This window comes from Solea solea, chromosome 13 (assembly GCF_958295425.1).
Source record: "Solea solea chromosome 13, fSolSol10.1, whole genome shotgun sequence".
NCBI classification, from domain to species: Eukaryota; Metazoa; Chordata; class Actinopteri; order Pleuronectiformes; family Soleidae; genus Solea; species Solea solea.
The window spans coordinates 6,850,305-6,870,034 of NC_081146.1; the positions used below are offsets into that span (position 1 = coordinate 6,850,305).

Consider the following 19,730-nt stretch of genomic DNA (forward strand, 5'->3'; position numbering starts at 1 on the left):
TTAAAACCAGCAGGAGGCTGAGAACCACCAGTGTGTGTGTGTGTGTGTAGAAGCCTGTGTGTAACAGTATTTGTATTTGTGCGATGGCTGTGATAATGTGCAGTTGTGGGATGTATGTTCTGAGCGTGCCGTGTGTCTGTACACGTGCGCCGCTGTGATGTGTGGTTGAGAAAATGAGCTCCCCTCTCTCCCCTCTCTCGCCTCACACCGACAAGGGTAAAATCTCGGGGTATTAAAGCGAACACATCCACAACAGGTGACAAGGCTTCGTTTGGAGGATTTCCGAACAAACCGCAGCTTTATAGAATATGCATGACATGCCAGGGGTGCTGGGGCTTTGTAGCTGCACATACATTTATGTAGACAAGACACTTGAACACACATAACAATGAGGAGGATACAACCAGATGGTGATGACACCGAGACATCTTCCTCCCTATTTAAATCTGCATTTATTTTTTTGCTTTACAGCAAGACCAAGCAACCCAGGCAGAAAATAAGAAGAAATCAGCAACACTTGATGAGAAACAACAACAGAACACTGTGTTCTACAAAATGAAGGACAATGAAATGCATGAGTGGAAGTGTACGGGACTATGACTGCAGGGCAACAGCTAATGATTATATTTCACTTTATTGATTACTGGCCAAAAGGTGATCTTTGACTTTGATGTCAGGGAGGGGGGGGGGGGAAAAGCCGCAGTCCTCGCTTTGTGGGGAAATGCAACATTCCGCCTTTAAGAGGAGAGCTTAAGACTCAACAGTGTGAGTTGTTAAAATCAAGTAGGCTGTGACTGTTTGTGTCATTATCCTCCTGCTACATCTCAGCAAGGAATCACTATCCAGGGAAACACAAAGAGGGAATTTCATGCAAAATATACAGTCCCCATGAGACTAATAAACCACTTGAGTTAGATAACACAGCCTGCTAAAGCTTCATATTAGATACACCTTCTAATTCTCTGAATAAAACCACCGCTTGTTTTCTGATAGGGTTATACACATATTAATGATCAAGGCAGAGTGGGAAACATGTGACGGTCACGCCGACAGATCAACAGCCCACAACCCCATTGACTCCTGATTTAAAATAAAGGATGGATCAGAGAAAGCAGCAATTCTTCACATTTTTTGGCTTTGAATTGCATGTGTGAGTGTGTGTGTGTGTGTGTGTGTGTGTGTGTGAGAGAGAGCAAGAAACATCGAAACAGCAGAAACTGAACGAGCACAGTAGAAGCAGCCAAAGCACGGTCATATGGTCAGTAGCCAGTTGTTCTCTCTCCTCTGCCTCAGGCACCAAAGCCACAGTGAACTTTACATGATAATAAAAACCCACGTGACCTATCCTTGCTGTCAGATTTAAATATTCTTGTTGCCAATGCAGCACTGATCGGCTCCTCTAGTTCACATGGAGAAATTGACTCAAAAACATCGATCGAATCAGCGCAAAACTTGCGTCAGGTTCAGTTGCTCTGGGCTTTTGTCATTTCTTCAGAGGGTGCACAAACACAAGGTCTCGCAAGTCTTTACATTTAAACGGCTTATGGAGATAACTAAATAACATGAAGCAAAGACTTAGAGAATTGATGCCATGTTCTTACATCTTCCCATCCGCGCCCGGGGGTCCAAGAAATGACATCCAGGAAGGGGTTCGACAGGTAACCATCACCGTTGAAGGAGTAGTCTCGACCACCAAGTGTGATGTTGCTGAAATACCTGCACGGCAATTGGTGAAGATGAAAAGAGAAGGCAGACAGTAAGTGAATGAGAAAAATACTAAACATTTTTCGAATTAACAAATGGAATTGCCGGAGAATACAAGGAGAAATTTGCATGAGGTTGGTTTTGATGCAATAGAAATTCTCCCCCGTTTTCTTGCCTCCTGAAATGAAATCACAGCACCTCTGGAGTGACAGTCGGGGGCTTTGTCTGTTAATCAAATCTACAGACAATTGATCAGACGTACAGAAGTGTCAAGATCTTTGAAGTCAAACAACTGCTACTCTGGATGAGCTGCGGCCGATCCGCAGTTCTCCTGACAATCACACAGGACAGACCTTCTAATTACCTCCTCGTGTCATCTTGCCGACTTCAAAAGACAATATCTGAAAGTTTTTTCATCACATGAAAAGCACGTCTTAGCTGGAACAACAGCTTGTAGTTACAAACAGTGAACAGCAGGTAGCAGTGCAAAAAATGGAAAGGAGAACATCTCTCTCTTCTGTTCTGAAAGGAGAACTCATTAATCACTTCCATTTAATTGCCACACTGTTTGTGCTCTGCTTCGTTTTAAGAAAATAAGTCAAAATAAACTAATCAATTACACGTTTGGCTCATTTTCACACTGACCGCATTTCCAGTAGCCTTTCTATAGCATATAACGAGTGCAGTGTGTCGCCCATAAACGACGACGACGATAACCAGCAGCACTTGAGCTACCTGTTAGAGTGTGCTGCTCTGTTTGCACAGACTACAAAGAATATATTAATGCCTGCTGCTCATTAATATACATAAGCCACGCTCCACTTGCTACACAACTACATTCACCAACAACATCTATTTTGCATGGACGATAGCCAGCTCTAAATTCAGATATCCCCCACTCTCTGACACTGAACTCGGCCCATATACCTTCCAGCTCATTCTGGCAGCGAACCAACTGGTTTCACAGAATGTCTTATTCTGTTGCTCTATTCTTCTTCATTTGTCAAACACTCTGTCCGAAGTTTACCAAACGCCTTGCACTTACCCCCGACCTAACATTTATCTTCCTTCCCTCGTCCCATTCAGCTCTAAACCGTACATTTAGAAACTTAAGCGTCCTCTGAGAGGCAAGTTGTATTACAGCACGGACAGTTTCTTCTTTCTTTTTTTTGTCTCTCTCACCTCATCCTGCCTCGCAGTCTCTGGGTCTGATTAGCATCAGTCATGCAGTTGGTGACAAAATTCGGCCCACCCGTCGTCCCATAATCCTTGCGCATGGCCACTGCACCGTGAGTCAGCACAGACACACCCCGAGCAATTCTCCGGCGAGGTTCATCCCTCCAACCCTGAGGCCGGACGGCAAACAGAGCCCGGGGCAGGTTCTCCATGCCCAAACCTGACAGAGCCGGCCCCACAGCAAACCACATGTGTGAGGCGCCAGCCTGACCAGCAGCCCAAGCGGCTCGGAAAACCAGCTCTGCCTCCTCCTGGGAGCAGTACAGCAAGCGTACCTGGAGGACAGTAGGAAGGCAGGGAGAAAACAGGGACGAGGGGAGACACACACACACATACAAGCTAGTGAGATAAGGGGGGGACAGGGAAGACATGGAGAGAGACAGAGGGTGGAAGAAGTAAGGGGAAAACAGATAGAGCACCTGAGCAGACGGGGAGGGGGTTGGATAGAAAAATAGTATCAAGGAAAAAAAAAGAAAAAAAGAAAAAAGGATGCTGGGAGAGGTAAGAGGAGAGATAAAGTTCACATGTTTCAGGTGTATGATTCAGAGAGAGAGAAGCAGACGCACCAGTGTGATGTGCGATAACCAGAAGGTGCAGGAGACATTGGGGGTGAATGCTTAATGAGCTCGGGCCTGATGAAACAAGTTATACTTATGAATAATGAAAACCGGGGGTAAGACAATAAAGGGAAACAAAAACAAGTGGTGTTGAGCACAGAAATAGAGAGATAAATGGAGAAGGATGGGGGTGTGGGGGGGCGTGGGGGGAGCTGGTTAAAGACTAAACACACCTGAGGGAAAACAAGGGCGAAGAGGTTAAAATCTAATATATGTTATTAAAAGTATAGGGTGGAGAAAAGACCTGAGAGGAGGGCGAAATGAGCGGGGAGTAATCAGAGATGGGAGAATGGAATAGTCACTCCTTAGGGAACAGAGAGGAAGAAGGAAGACAGCAAAGAAAAGCAAAGGATGACACATTTTGGTGAAATTGGGGCCTGGAGAGATGACTGATTCTTTGTGAAAGAAGGGATGATATGATAAAGGCTAAAGAGAACCAGAGGAAAAAAGAGAAAAGTGTCAGTGACAGTGGATGAGCTGTCTGCAGCAAGAGCTGAGCTAAGGATGGGTGAGGGGTTGGTCGATGGGTGCACAAAAGGGATTTTAAGGGGTTAAAGTGGAAATTAAAAAGAAAAAAAGACCTAGAGAAAGAGATTGATGAGAGGATGATGGAGCCAGAAAGTGTGAAAAAGATAGAAAGTGCAAATGTGAGGTTTAAGTGTATTTTAAATAGAGGAAATACATGCAAAATGACTGAATAAGGAAAGATGACAGAGGGGAATTGAAGGGCAAAAAAAGAGGGAGGCGACTCTTTCATGAAAGAAGAGGCGGGAGTCAGGGAAACAGACTGAATGCACATTTTGAGAAGAGCGCCTTCATTGAATTTTGAACTGTAATGGCTTGGCAAAACAATCCTGCCTGTATGCCAATAAACCTCCAGTAAATTAGGTAGGGAATGAGAGTGACAGTAGGAGAAGGAGGAAGGAGGGAAGGTGGGAGAAAGAGAGCGGCTGTCGGAGATGGAGGCTGAATTTAGAGGGGAAGAGGAGCATCAGTTATAAACAGAACAAAACAAAATCTAAAGATGTGAAATGAAGGAGGAGAGGAACACACTTCAGAGAAAGGGAGAGCAGAAGAAATACTGACAAGGCAGAAGCTGGAAGAGGAATGGAACAAAAGAGAGAATGAGAGATTTGAGTAGAAATTGACCCAGACCTCAGGATCAGGCCTTCTACAATGTCGAGGAGAGAGAGAGAGAGAGCGTGTAATGCAAATATCACTGAGCAATCACAAGTGTTTATTTGCCCTGCAGTGGAGAACAGCTGAGAGAAGAGGCTAGTGGCAAAAAGCAAGATGGTTAAAAAGCAAGCACTGCAAGCACTATGTTATATTAACAGTGACACTAGCAGAGTGGAGTCCAAGGAATCCAATACACATGTACACACTCACACAGACACACACACACACACACACACACACACACACACAGACACACACACACACAGAGCTGCAGTGGCCATGCTGGGGCATTAGTGATGACATTGAGACCCAGACTAAACTGAGCCAGTGGAGTCGGGGAAGACGTGCAGCTAGAGAGATGGACAACACAGAGATGATGGTGAAGAGCAAAGCAGCAGAGGAGAGTGAGCTTGTCTCCAGGCAGAGACGGGAAGGAGGGAGTGAGAAGAGTGAAGAAAAGTGACTGAGAGGTGGTTCAAGGGAGGTCATTCATTTACGACAAAAGATAAGAGTTGAGGATGGAAAGGCGAGGGCGAGGGAAGTAGAGGTCAAAGTTTCAAATAAGAAAGGGAAAAACAAGCGGATGGGGGGGGGGGGGGGGGGGTTGTTGGGGGGTGGAGGTGGTCGGTTGAGTGGGAACAAGCATGCTAAATATGAAGGACTGGAACACACCACCAATACAAACCAGAACCACAAGTCATTCTGGTCAAGGTTAATGAATCACTGGGAATTAGAAATAGAAGAGTTGGTTAAAAGTTCAAGTTGAATAAAACAATAGTCATTTCATGTCTGGATCATGTCTGGAGATTTAGAGTCACTAGATTTTTTTGCACACCATGTTCCTCTCCTTGCTGCGGTCTGTCAGTGGGTCATTCATTAGAAACTTTTGCCGCACGGCCAAATGCTTTTCAAACCCACGTCGCTTGTTCATAAATGTCCTTGGAACATTATAAAATATGTTAGAAAATAATGCACAAGGCATCAGGACAAATCCCATTTGGTGGAAATATTGCAGCAATGTAAATGTCATGTAGAGTATCCTCATTAAAGGGGCGGAACAGGGAGAATTTATGCTGTACATAATACTGTCCGACCGGATTGAGATGTTTTGTTTTTTTGAGGGGAGCGAAGGAAAACTGTAAGTGGTTTAACTTCTTTAGCTCTCTGCTCTCCATAACTCTTCATACAGCACCACATGACAACCAGCCAGCAGATCCTATTGACTTGTGGTTTCTGGTACCATTGAACTGTTTATGCCTCAGCAGATGGAAAGGGAAGAGAAGAACAGAGGGATAGAGGAGAGAGGGGAGAGAGAGATGCGGAGGGGGTGAAGGAGAGACGAAGAAGGAAGGAAAAAGCTGGGAAGCCACCTGTCAGAAAGGAGGGCCCCCAATGACACTCGTAGCACTTCCTCCCCTTTCCTCCCCCCTTTCCCCCCTCCCTCCCCCCTGTCTCACCTGCGCCTCGTTCTCCTTCAGCAGCCTGCGCGTGCGTGCCCCCCCAGGGTCGTCGGTCACGTTCAGGATCACCACACTCTTCTTCTCCCAGCCGATGAACGAGCCGTCCGTCAGGCCCTCCACCACGGACAGGAAGTCCTGGTAGCCATGGTGACGCGTGGACACCACGGAAAAGGAGGTCCAGTCGTACTCCTCCAGCACCTCAAATATGACCTCTAACTGAAGGGCAGTAGAGGAGCTGAACTGGAGAAAGATGGAACCTGATTCCTGATTTGGGGAAGAGAGCAGCAGATTTGGATAAAAAAATTCTAGCTGTAAAGTTTGTCCTCTGTAGTAATACTGTGTCTTAACAGCCTGTAAGCCATACAGTATTCTCTACACAAAGCATGGACTGGCCTATCTTCATGCATAACATGGAGGCATCGTGGGGCTTAGAGTTTTTATGGAGCCACAGCGCTCTCACAGCCACAGGACTAACACAGATTGGATTATTGCACAAAATTCTCCTATGAGATCCAAAAGGGATGAGGACTTGGCGAGAGTAAGTCTTCAAAGTAGGTTCATCAAAGTGCTACAATTTAATTCCTCCAGAGTAAAGGGTTAACACGGTTTTTTGTTAGCACAAACGCTATGCTTTGTGCTTCTAGCATTCTGTATGTTGCTGCTTTTCTCTGATAGAGACACACTTTTCATACAAATTTAGAGTTTGCCGCGCACACACACATGCCCTTGCTCACACACACACACACACACACACACACACACACGTCTGCTCATTGCCTCCCTCCGAGGAACATCAGAGGCACAGCGACAAGCCCAGTTGGTGCCATTTACAGATCAAACACAGCAGAGTTTCAGCAGATCAGTGACCCTGACCTTCAACTTCCCCTGCGTTCCACCAGCACTTCCTAAAACCTTTTCTTCACAGCAACAATATGCAACATTGTGACATTGTAAGTCGTTATGGCGATACAAAAGTAGCTCACCCCATTGTACTTCACTCATAAAAAAGACAATGCCTCTGTGCATGTTTGATGCTGCTTGTCAAACCATACTGCATCAGTATGCAGCACAAACCTAATTAACTTTATTCTACTCGCCAAACCTCACATTTGGAGCTACGTCTGGCCTCTGGAATCCATCTGAATTTCCTCTCTCTCAAAGACCCCATTCAGACCTGGTATTAACATTTATCTTGAGTGATCTGATCGCGGGCAGATCACACTGAGTACAGAACGCTCCCAATCCGTCCTGAGTTGCCTCCTCAGGTCCGATCGCAGAGACCACATTCAGAGGTGATGTGAGGACACGTGTCCTCAGATGTTTCAGTGCCTGTAGGCTCATTTATTTGCAGGCACCAACACAATAATTCAAACGGATTGTTATTTGATTGATTTCACGTCACAGCACCAAGAGTAGAGCTTCTCTTTCTTTTCTCTCCTCCTGTCACTCACACAGACACTCTGACAACCGTCACATCAGCACAGTTAGATGCATTAAAAACATTATGTGGTTTTTGCAAACAAGTATAACGCCTTTTAATGCCATGTCTGATTTAGCACTTCCCATACGCAATCACTGAGGACGGATGTTAATGCCAGGTCCGTACAGGGCCGTATACACTCTCACACAAGCTGCAAACATCTCCTTTTCACTCTCCCGCCCCAATTTCAACCTCCATCCTCCTACCTGTGGCATCCTCCCCAGCCCCGCTCCCCCTCCTACAGCCACAATGGGCAGTCCTGTTTGCGCAGAGACAAACTCCAGCATGGGTGCCAGAGGACCCCACGCTGTGCGAGGGGGCCTCTCTTCTTCATAAACCAGACCTTGCAGGGGCCGCGCCGCCAGCAGCTCACACAGCTGGGACAGCACTGTCTTAGGACTACTGTCATTCACCTGGGACATGATGAAAGAATGAAGAGGAAAGAAAGTGAGATTTATTAGGACAAAGTGGTCTTAATTGTGTCATTCACATATGAAGTGTCTAGCATGCATGACATATCTGGCTCTATCAATACAAGCCGTGGTGAAAGAGCAGAGCCAGATGCCCACTCATTCAGCAGAGTCCACACAACAGCTGCAGTGTGCTGCCCCATTCAGCTCAAATAATGAGGGTGAGTATGAATAATGGATGGTCATTGTTATTCCCTTCCTTCAAGTCAGACTGAATGAGCAGTAGGTAGAGGAGACAGTGTCCAACCTGTAGCCAGATGACATTAGCAGAGCCCCACTGGGTGACCACGCTCTCCCCCAGGGAGCCGTATACCCGGCCGAAACCAGGGTAGAGCACCCTTCCCCCGGGCCCCGCCACCGCCGCCTCTGCCTGCACCGTCGCACCGGCGTGGATCACGGCAATGTTGAAGTTCATCATCGTCCCCGCATCACGCTCCCGTGGGCTGGGCCGCAGCAGGAGGTGGGGGGAGGTGTCCACCAGACCTGCCCACTCTGCCAGGACCAATAGGAGAGAGAGAGTAGGTATGGCGACCATGGCAACCTGCCGAGGGGGGGAGGCAGATATATATCGCACTAAGAGAGGGTGCCTGGGAGAACGAGAGACAGCAAAGAGAAGAAGAAGAAGAAGAAGAAGAAGAAGAAGACGAAGAAGAAGAAAAAGAAGAAGAAGAAGTAGAGGAAGAAGAAGGTGAAGAAGAAGCAAGAGGAGACGAGATTAAGTTAGACTCTGGTATGGTTTTGGTCATGGGGATGCAAATTGGCTCGGGCTGGGGAAAAGACTGGACGAGGAGCATGGACACAGAGAGGAGGAATAAAGCAAGGCAGAGAGAAGATGAAACGGGTGCTTTTGAGGCTGCAGGCTGAGAAAGAACAATACATGGAAGAATAGAAACTGGCCGTTAGAGCGATGGAGGGTGAGAGGGAGAGAGAGTTAATAGCAGACAGAGACAAAGATGGGGGCGGAGGTGGTTATTGTGCTGCATGAATGATAACAACAATTAAGATCACTGTAAACACACTCGCCCTCACACAGCCGCATCCACAACACACACACACACACACACGCATGCACGTGTCTGAGCACACACACACACAAGATAAATGCATGGATGCATTTTGCCTGTAGAGCAGCTTAATGATAAAGAGATATGTGGGTTAACGCAGTGAGTACAAACATACACACACACACACACACACACTCAAACAAATAACCATACAGAAAGATAATGACTACCTGCGAGATAGCAGGGCACACACAAAAGCACAGCACATCATTTTCAATTTACTTCTGGTGCCAACTGCCCTCCTTCCCTTTTTCCATTTCCTTCTCAACCACCCCCTCCCTCTCATGCTCTGTCGTTTCATATTCCCAATCTCTACCCCCCCATTCCATGGCCTCAGTTACCAAACACAATTGCATTGATTAACAGGGGCCCGCTGATGTAACGTTTCATCCGAAGTCACTCTCCCTTTCTCTGCCTTTATTTCCCCCCTCGATATCCTCCGTGTTTTCCTGTCGGCCGTCATCGGCCTCCCCTCCCTGTCACACTCTGATGACTCCCTGACCCTGATCAGAATTTTGGAAAGAAATGAAAAGAGCAAATAAAACAGGAGAAGCTGTCAAGGGGAAAAAAAATGACTGGAGGACTGAGACAGGAAGTAAATATGAAAGAGATGTGTGAAATTAATAGAAAAGAAATGTACTGGAAATATGGTTTATGACTCGTGGACTGACCGACCAGGTGGCAGGCCAGGACACAAGGGTAAAAGGAAAGGACAGAGTGGGATGGGTATAAAATATGTGAGGAGTGTAGCAGGGAAAAATATTGATTACTAGGATGTGTATACGTGTTTGGCTTAAACAAATGCATTGTTTTGAGTGACAGGGACGTAGTTATGTGTTTGAGTGCATGTGTGTGCTTTGGATGGGTGAGAGCCACCAGTGAAATGAAATGGAATTAGAGGGCAAATGAGGGAGGCGAATAAATTCAGGTAAGGAAAAGAGATGGAGGTGTGGAGAGATAGGGAGAGACAGACCTGTTAGTAGGAGAGAGAGAGAAGGGGAGAATGCAATAATGAAGAGAGAAAGTGGGGGAAAAACAGGGCTTTGTTTTGTTTTTGTCTTTTCTTTGAGGCGAGAAAGATGTGGCAGGAAGGAACGGGAAGGACAGAGACAAAGACGGGGGGGAAAGAGAAAATGAGAGCCAGCGATGAAGCCGCGGGAACACGGTACATCATATCATTTGGTGAAGATGTATTCTATGGTGCTGAGCTCTGAGCCATTAAACTGTGAGGCCTGTCACCGTATTTCACTCTCATGAGGTGTTTACGTTGCTCTGCTCCACTAACGTGTGCCATTCCGCCACAGCGAGCCGCGACCATAGTGCATCACCGTGTACAGTATCCGCTTTCCCTGCAGTGTGCGCTCTGCCTACTATCGGACATACAGCTGCAGAGTTGCTCCGAGCCGTGCCACGGCAATAAAGATGAGGTAGAAAAGGTATAAACATCTATTTATACCTCAATTTATAGTTCATTATGAGTTCCATCTGGTGAAATTGTGAAAACTGCAGTGAGGAACACACACACACACACACACAGGGGAACAGAGAGTGGGAGAACGAGTGAGAGATTACTGTTCCGTTTGATTTGCTACTGTAAATGAATCTTTTTGTTAAAATGCAAATATTCACATTTTAGTACATTTCGTTTTCCCCCTCAAAGCTTTAACAACTCTCCAGTCTTTGCCAGAGCCTCTTCTAATTTAATAGAGTATAAAGTGAGTACATATTTGATAAGCCAGCATTCATGTTTAGCTTCGGATCAGTCAAAAATGTGTCCAAAAGTGTTTGGATTTCTGTTTTTAGATAGATTTGATAGAGGTGATAAAATGAGATCATTTGGAGTCTAAATATGAAACTGCCAAAATCTAAACTATCACTGGATCTATCTATCCTTATCATTTCATACTAATATTAGATTTTAAAAAAATGCGGCACTTCTGATCAAGGTCAGGTTTGTGTTTTTATTTTCAATATTATCATGATTTTTTGTCTTATTTCTTGCAAGGAATAACAACTTTTCCTATCTTGCACTTTTTAAAATAGATTTTTAGGATTTCAGACTTTAAATTCAACATGGTGCGATCACCTCCGATAATTTGCTGCCTCACTTAAGCCTCAAAAGCCTGTTTGAGTGAATATACAGCCTTGAAGCGCATCGAACCATGTGAAGCGATTCAGCAGAGGGTCTACTTTGAATGCCCTCTTGGCCCATCAGAAAAGTGAGACACAAGCAAACCAGACCGTCGTCCTGAGTGGACAATCACGCGGACACCTGAGAAGCTGAGAAGCGACTTGTGTGTGATTTCTGGTTCTTCACCATCGATAGCAAGACAATAAACACATCTGCAGACAAACCTCTGCAACGTCACCTGGCTGCGGCGGAGAAGGCATCGCAGTTGATATAGTAGAATAGTTCGAGTAATAATAAACGTCTTCATGTTTGTGTGTGTGCGTGAGGGGAATATCCAAGTACCTCTGGAGGAACAGTGTGTCAAATAATATTCATCCAAACTCGATTTTTGTACAAAGTGACAGCCCCAGTCTAAATCATTTAAACACACTTGCAATACTCAATACTGTTTGCATTGTACACTGCTGATCTCTAATTTTTTAACAATCACTGTAATAAGCAGCTTACCCTTTCTGCGGCGTAATTATTTTCCATTTTAAACAAAGGAAGTAGCATTTACAGCAGCGAGCGCACATGCCAGTGACGGTTAGAAGCAAACCAAAAACACCTTCAGGAATATTTATCGAGTACTTAAGCACAGGAATATTCTCCGGCTGTCAGAGACAGCTAATCAAGAAGATGAAAACATCCACACAGGCAAGCCAGCCTCCTCTTTTTAAATTGACATCACAATCAAAACATCTCATCATGTCTTTTGCTTAAACATTTGATTTAATGTGCTCACTGTGATTTCAAATAATTACCTATAGGGTAACTGTACTGTGCAGGTGCAGCTCATTTAAAAACTTTCAACGCAGGTTCTAGAGCTAAAGGGAAATCAAATGCTTTGAAGGTAAATCCTTGCACGGCGGAGTAAGGGAAAGGCTGTGTTATTTACCAATGAGACAAAAACACGTTTAGCCACAAAAGGAAGTGTGATCAACAATCATGACGTTTTAGATCTCCTCCTACACCTTCATCTGCACATGCTACTGCCACTGCGAGGGCATGCAGTAACTCTGAGAGAATAAGTAGCAAGAGAGAAGGGAAATTGCTCGGATAAAAAAATAAAGTTGCTGGCATCCACGCCTCTCTGAGCTCCTTTCCCACTGAACACCAGTGGAGGCAGCATGACAGAGCGTTTGCTGCATGTGCGTGTGCAGGGGAAAATGTGAATGGAGAAGAGGACTGTGCAGAGTGTCCTGTGTTCAGCCCACACTGGTGGGTTCTGCTGCTTACTGTCATCATAATGAACCCGCCTCCTGTTGCCTGTGGCACACAGTGCACTCGTTCAGCCCCAATGCAAAACATCTCAAATATATGCAAGTCTGCTGTATGCCATCAGAAGACATTACAGCATCTGCGTACGTCACCGTAAGTGCTCGTGGGATAAAACAATCAGCCAGTGAAGATGAAGATTGATCCGCTGATCCTCATTTAAGACAGAAAAACTACTGTACGTTGTCATTTTCTCAGGTCCATCATCCCAGTGTTCATATATGCAAGTGTAGCCATGTGTGTGTGTGTGTGTGTGTGTGTGTGTGTGTAGCGGAGGAATGAAGAGAAGAGTGCAGCTGGAGCTCAATGCTCCTCGTGTTAATTGGCCCATACTTCAATCACAGTCACTGGAGTGTGTCCTTTCTGACAGAACAGATCCTCTCCCTCTCTTTCTCTTTTTCTCAATCTTTCCCTCATTGCCAATCTCGCTCTCTCGCTCTCTCTCTCTCTCTCTCTCTCTGTCCCGCTGCACTTGTTCAGCCACTCATCCACACGCTCACAACACTCCCACTTGACGCGCACACACACACACACACACACAAGAAGGACATGAGTAGAGACGACGATGAGAAGACACACTCCTTCACTCAGTCCGTCTCACTCTCAGTCACTTCCATTCATTCATTCAGTCACTCAGTCAGTCATTCATCCATTCACCCATTCTTTATTTCCACACGTCTTCCTCTTGTACTTACTTCCTCCTCTCCCTCATTTCCTCTTTCATTTTCTCTCCCCCTATCGGCCTCTTTCTCTCTCTTTGATCCCCGTTGAGTCGAAGAGCCACCAGGCAGGCGATCAGCTCTGGCTCCCATTGTGCATGGTGAGCAGAGTGATGAGCAAACCAGCGCAGTGTGCAGCAGCAGGACGTGCAGCGCTGTGGGTCTTTACTGCATGGCTGTAAACGGCAGCAGTAAAGGCTGCTGCTGCTGCTGCTGCTGCTGCTGCTGCCGCCTCCCTCACACTTGATAGCCACGGCTATCATAAGCCATTCTCGTGACAAACGATGGAGTCATCCATCAACTGTCTGTGTCACTGAGTCTACACGCAATATTTGTGAATTAAACATGCCACAGGCTGATTACCACATTAAAGCTCTCATAAACGTGACTGAACAGATTTCTGAGGCTGGAGCTGATATGGAATATGAAAAAAACTAGCTGTGGTACACACATTTAAGACTAATAGAATGTACACAAAGAAATATCAGATAAGAATTGAATTGGTGTGGCTGTTTTCATTCTTCTGTGTATCAAATGAATTCTGTGGCCTTTCACATTTCTACCAGCAAACGCAAAATAATCCATATATTCCAATAGGTTAAATCTTCAATGGCTCCATTTCGAGCATATATTCTCACCTTTAACAAAAAAAGAAAGTGTCATTCACAATGACACCTCACTACGATGCTCGTTCACAGCATCTTTTATATTTCATGCCCCTTTAACTTGTGCCGCACTCGACAAGGTTCAGCGAATCCTGCTTTTATTTCAAATAATATTTTATGGGTTTGGATTAAAGATCTTCTGCCAAGAGACTTCACTTCCACGCATTCAGGAGATAAATTTCATTACTTGAATGGGAGGACACTCGTTGTTTCTCTTCCCTCTATTGATTGATGGAAATGGCATGGAGATGACCCTGGACCCTGGACCCTGTCCTAGTGTAGCGCAATTCTCTGACCTCATTTTTTATAACAAGAAGGAACATGTCTCAGTCCTACCCACTGTGGTTTATGGCACATCAGACCGTGACAAGCAGTGGAACTCGCATCCATAATGGATGATTACTGTGGAAATATTTGACAATTCCCTTATCTTATCCCTTTAACTAAGGACATTCAGTATACAGGATATAATTACTTAATGGGTGAAGGTGTTCACTTTTGCTTTGATGTAACCTCACACACACAGTTATTACAGTAATGGTCTCAAATGCAGTCATGTAACCAGAGAGGAAAAACAGGTGATAAACGGGAACATCTGTCATGTGTGTGTGTGTGTGTGGGTGTATGTCTTAAAAAGGACAAAGCTATGTGGACAAAGCTATCTTTGTGAGGACGTTTTGACCTTGTGAGGACATTGTTTCACAGCTTTAACTGGCTTTTTGGGGATTAAGACCTGGTTTTAGGGTTAGGTTAAAGGTTAGGGTAAAAGGCTAGGGCAGGGGTGTCCAAACTTTTTTTAACGAGGGCCATATTTGATAATGTGAAGATTTCCGGGGGCCAATGGTCCTTTTTTCCCTATTTTTTAACAGGAACATTTACATACAAATGTACTGTTTTATAAAAATGTAGCTTTCATAGTCACAATTATCATTTTTAAATGGAAAGGCAACCAAATCTAAGACAAACAGGAGAGGAAAACTGCCTTTCTTTACACATCTGGAATCAAATAACATAACATAAGATGAGTGCATATAGCTGTGGGTCGCAGGTGGGTTTCAAACACAGGACTCTGGTTTCAAAGCACAACTCCTTACTAAGTCCAAGTCCGTCCCTGGCCATAAATAATACATTATAAAACCGAAGCTGCGGGCCGTACAGCATCTCACCGGGGGCCGTGATTGGCTTGCGGGCCGTAGTTTGGACACCCCTGGGCTAGGGAATACTATGAGTGTCCACACAAAGAATGCAAAACCACTGTGTGTGTATGTGTGTGTGTGTGTGTGTGTGTGTTGTATTGGTGCATAACAACACCCATTTGAGAGTGAATGTCAAAGAAATTCTTCAAAGCTGTCACTTTCTTTCCTTTACACACACACACACACACAAACACACACATTCTTGTACAGCATGTTCAGTGTAGACCCTAAAGAGACACAACGTGTCCCCTCGCCCCCTTACCTTAAACTTGACCATCGCAGTTAAATGCCAAACCCAGAACCTGAACCCAATTCTAACCCTAACACTAAAAGCCAAGTCTTAACCCTGAGAAAGCTCTTTAATGTAGAGAGAACGAGACAAAATGTTTCCACAAAGACAGGTTTGAATCTAATTGTGTCCTCTCAGCCTCACTCAAAAAAACACCAGTTACAAATGGTTTACCAGCCTCATGTGTGTTCTGACATAAATATCAGTAAGGTCAAATGCTTTCGAGTGGAAAGGCCAACGTCTGGGGATCTTGCATCAGGAATTCACATAACCCAGTGAGGGGTATTATTCCAATACATCTAACTGGCCTATATTAATTCCACCTGAATGGTTTTATAAGAAGACTCCATACTCTGTATGCCCACTGCCAATGCTTGTTTAATGTAAGTGTTTTCTTAAAGTCCCGCCAAGGAGCAGGAATATTTCATTTCTCCACCTCAACCTCTAATGTATGAAACTGCAAGGAGCAGAGGACTGCAGCACTTTCCTCTGCTCAGTACCATTTATACAGTAATACCACAACTCTTACTGCCTTTAATATACATATAAATCGCTTTGTGTAATTGTTTTTCTCCTTCAAATTCTCTCTCAAAATGTCCTTGCAATGCACTACCTGGGGGATTATCTTATTGTGTTTGTTTTAAGAAAGGAATTTCTTACTCTTCAACCTTTTCTGGGCACCCAGACGCTCTGAGGGGAAAATAGCTTTAATACCAGAGCACTGTCAATACATTGCAATCTCTAAGAATAAACATGCATTCACAGTGAGCATTTACATAATGTACTATACATTCATGAATGAAATGATTGCTGCTGGGATTGAAATCAGGAGCAAATTGGGTGGAAGATTTTCAGCAGATGTGAAGAGACAGCAGAAATAAGATTATTCAGATTTTGGTGGAGTCATTTTAAGGCTCAGAACAAAAACATCTATTTTTTTTTTTTAAGAATAAGATCACAGATTAATTTTGAACCCATTCCATACCAAGCCAGCTACCGTTCTGCTCGGCGTTTCCATTAATTCCCTCATTGATTGGCCAGACACTGGGATCACCGAGCCACATCTAAATCAGTCACTAATTAAAAGAGCAAGATGAAATGCAGCCGACAGTGCAGCCCTTCAGGACCTGTAAGGTGAAATATTCTGTAACAACTACAAACTAGGGAGCTGCTCGACACTCTCAGCAGGGGAAACAAAAAAGAAAAAAAAGGCCACATAACTTTGCATAGTAATGATGAATCACACTCTTATTCTGAGGATAAACAGATTAAACTGATGTGGGAAACCTGCAATAACTATGGCTCCTTTGCACAAGGTCACAAGCAGGCAGGTGAGCGCACACACACACACACACACACACACACACACACACAGTCACAGCAGCAGACATACTGTACAGTATACGAGCAAACATAACACATTTGGAGGAATGTGTACAGAGAGTCTGTCACATTTACACATACGCACAGTAAACAAATTTAAAGTGAACAGAATTGGGGAGGTCGTCTCCAGCAGTAGCAGGCGCCACATGTTGCTGAAAATCAAACGCTGCATAACAATGTTGGGTACGGGACTGAGCTGTGTTCACAGCACATCTGGCTCTGCCCCCGCTCATAAGCAAAGGTGTTAGAAACACTTCTGTCAGACTATCCTATAAATGCCGCTGGATCAGTGTGGCTCAGGAATCGCACTCGTATTCAGACATGAAGCCCAACAGGGGAGAGGAATACACGGATTGAGACCAGTGGAGTTGTTGGTTGTTGTTTTTTTTTGTGGAATCTCTCAAGAGTAAGAGGTGGTGAAGGGTTAGTGAGGGGGAATGTCAGAACCCTGCTGTGTTGTCTTCACACAGTCAAATCTAGAGGCCCACTCCTCCTGTGATGTTTGTTTCACAGACCAAATCTAAAATATCGGACTTTTTTTCTTGTCTTGATTCATGAAGCTACAATATTCCATCACAGAGGCGTTCCAGTAAAGTCGGAGAAGGCAACAGCCTCTTTATATGATGGTTTCCTGTCACATTGTACTGCACTGAACACAATTATGAGCAGGCCTCCGGGGGGAAAATGTTCATGTCACGGGAATTTAAACATTACTGACAGCTACATCTTCTACTTAGAAAAAGAAAAGTATATATATATATATATATATATATATATATAAATATATACTTAACAATCTGCAACTGTGGCTGCAAAGCCATCAGGCAGTTACATTTAAATAACATTAGTTGCATATTAGTTTGTCTTTGGTTGCACTTGATGATTTCAATGAACATAGTCATTTAAGCCTTGTTTCATTCATCTGATAAAGCATCTTAGATGAATGAACGGTTTTCATCATTCTCGATGACTCAACACTACGAAGTCAAGAACTCAAAAGGGCAAGCATGATACACGCGTGCACACGCACACACACACGCTCACACACGCTCACACAAAAGTGTTCCTGTTTCACAAAGTGATGGAGGCTGTGATCAGCAGACGTAATATTTGGGTATAGATCACACAGAGCATCCGGTGCCAGTGATTGATCCGCTTGCTCCTTCTCATCACTGCTCAGCACAGAATGTGTGAACAAGTGTCTCTTTTTCCCCCCAAAGCTGCAGCGTTTGACAGACAATACGCCACAGTTAACACTGAACACATCATATAACAATCAGCTTGATGAGCCCGATCAGCACCAGATTAAGGCCGAGGTCATTTATTGACTCGCTCAAAAAAAAAAATTGGATTGAAATTGGAGTTGCACAATTGGAAAGAAAGCAGTCACTCCTAATCAACTCTCAGCAGATAGACTAAAGAAGGACTCAGTGCGGAAACTGTCCAGTTTGAATAATGAAATTGAACAACCTGAATGGAGAACAAATTAATCCTGACCCTGAATCATCAGAATTCCTGCTTCCCAAGCACATTGTACATTTTGTTCTTTTCAGTGTCAAAAACCAGGAGAGGAGCTGCACAACTGTCTCAAATCACAACGCCAGTGATTTACATGTTCACATGAGGCACGTTAAAAAAACAACAACAAAAAACACAGCAACATCAAACCATATTCAACAGATGGTTTCTTCCATCTCTGCCCTGACGCTCCCTGTTCTTTCCTCGCGTCCCCCGACTGTTGCACTGTAGATAACACTGTGCAAATTACACACAGGTGCTAACGTGCACATTTGCATTTGCAACAGATGTATAGATGGCACCTGTTATTTTGGAGGAATTTCACATTCAGACCTGAAAGAAAGGAGAGCAAAGCTACTGTATTTCTTTAATATGAAGTGATAAGGCAATAAAACGGGTTCAACTTTGCACCAAGTCACTCCTGCTTTAACTGCCAGCTCCCTTTAAGAGGGAAGTGTCACAGATCAGGAGGCATGACACAGCAGCCCCACGCGACGTGGACGACAGACACGCGCTGGCATCGTTTTTATGAATGCCCCCACATCCTCTTTTTAATAACTACTTATGGTGTCATTTCCTGCCCATCCATCATCATCATCATCATCATGAAGGTCGGCAGCACACTGCTGCAAAAGGCTGCGCAAAACATTCCTGAACATCTCCTCTTACACTTTCATTATTTGCCATTTCCCTTTTCCTCTTTGTGTATCTGACAAACGTGTGTGCGTGCGTTTGTGTCACATGTATAAATACAGGGCAGTATTTGCTTAAATAAAAAATAAACATTGATTTAGAACGAGAGTGGTTATCCTGACAATTAATCAGGCAGCTTTTTGCAATCTGTTTTTTTTTTACTTTTTCTAATTTATGTACGTTTACACAGTTTGCTCTTAGAAACCTGGTGAACGGTGTTTATTCAGTATAACTTCACTTTTTTCACTCTTTATCAGTGTCGGTACACCCTGAAGGTGTAAGCCAATACGTGTATTTAATGTTTGTAGCTCTGTAATTAAAAGCCTTTTATTTTTTCCTGGTGCCTAGACCTGGATTATTTATTTTTGGTTCCAATTTTTCACTTGCTATCTAATAAGTTTCATTTTTTTAGGACCTGTTTCATGTCTTTAATATCGATTATGGACATTATTGTTAACCTAAAATGTGAACGTTAACTGCAGTGCAGTCGCAAAATGCAGACAATAAGTGTTGTTCATTAAATGCCTATTTAAGTTGTGCACTTATGTGTACTATTTGTTATTAAATGGTTATATTTTATCAGATGGAAGGAAATTTCTGCATTTGCAT

General features: G+C 44.2%; 1 protein-coding gene across 2 annotated transcripts in view; it reads right to left on the reverse strand.

The window, feature by feature from the left end:
- The window catches only part of LOC131470990 (glutamate receptor ionotropic, NMDA 2D), a 50,520-nt gene that overhangs the window by 23,878 nt on the left and 6,912 nt on the right, over positions 1-19,730 (reverse strand). Inside the window, exons 2-6 of one of the 2 annotated variants that reach the window (XM_058647150.1) lie at positions 8,394-8,687; positions 7,883-8,089; positions 6,194-6,460; positions 2,887-3,215; positions 1,602-1,716 (exon numbers count right to left, since the gene is read on the reverse strand). In XM_058647150.1, coding sequence (XP_058503133.1) covers positions 1,602-1,716; positions 2,887-3,215; positions 6,194-6,460; positions 7,883-8,089; positions 8,394-8,681 — 1,206 coding nt within the window. In that variant the 5' untranslated portion in view covers positions 8,682-8,687. Of the gene's footprint in view, positions 1-1,601; positions 1,717-2,886; positions 3,216-6,193; positions 6,461-7,882; positions 8,090-8,393; positions 8,734-19,730 lie in introns of both variants that reach the window. The other variant, XM_058647149.1, reaches the window with a different exon arrangement.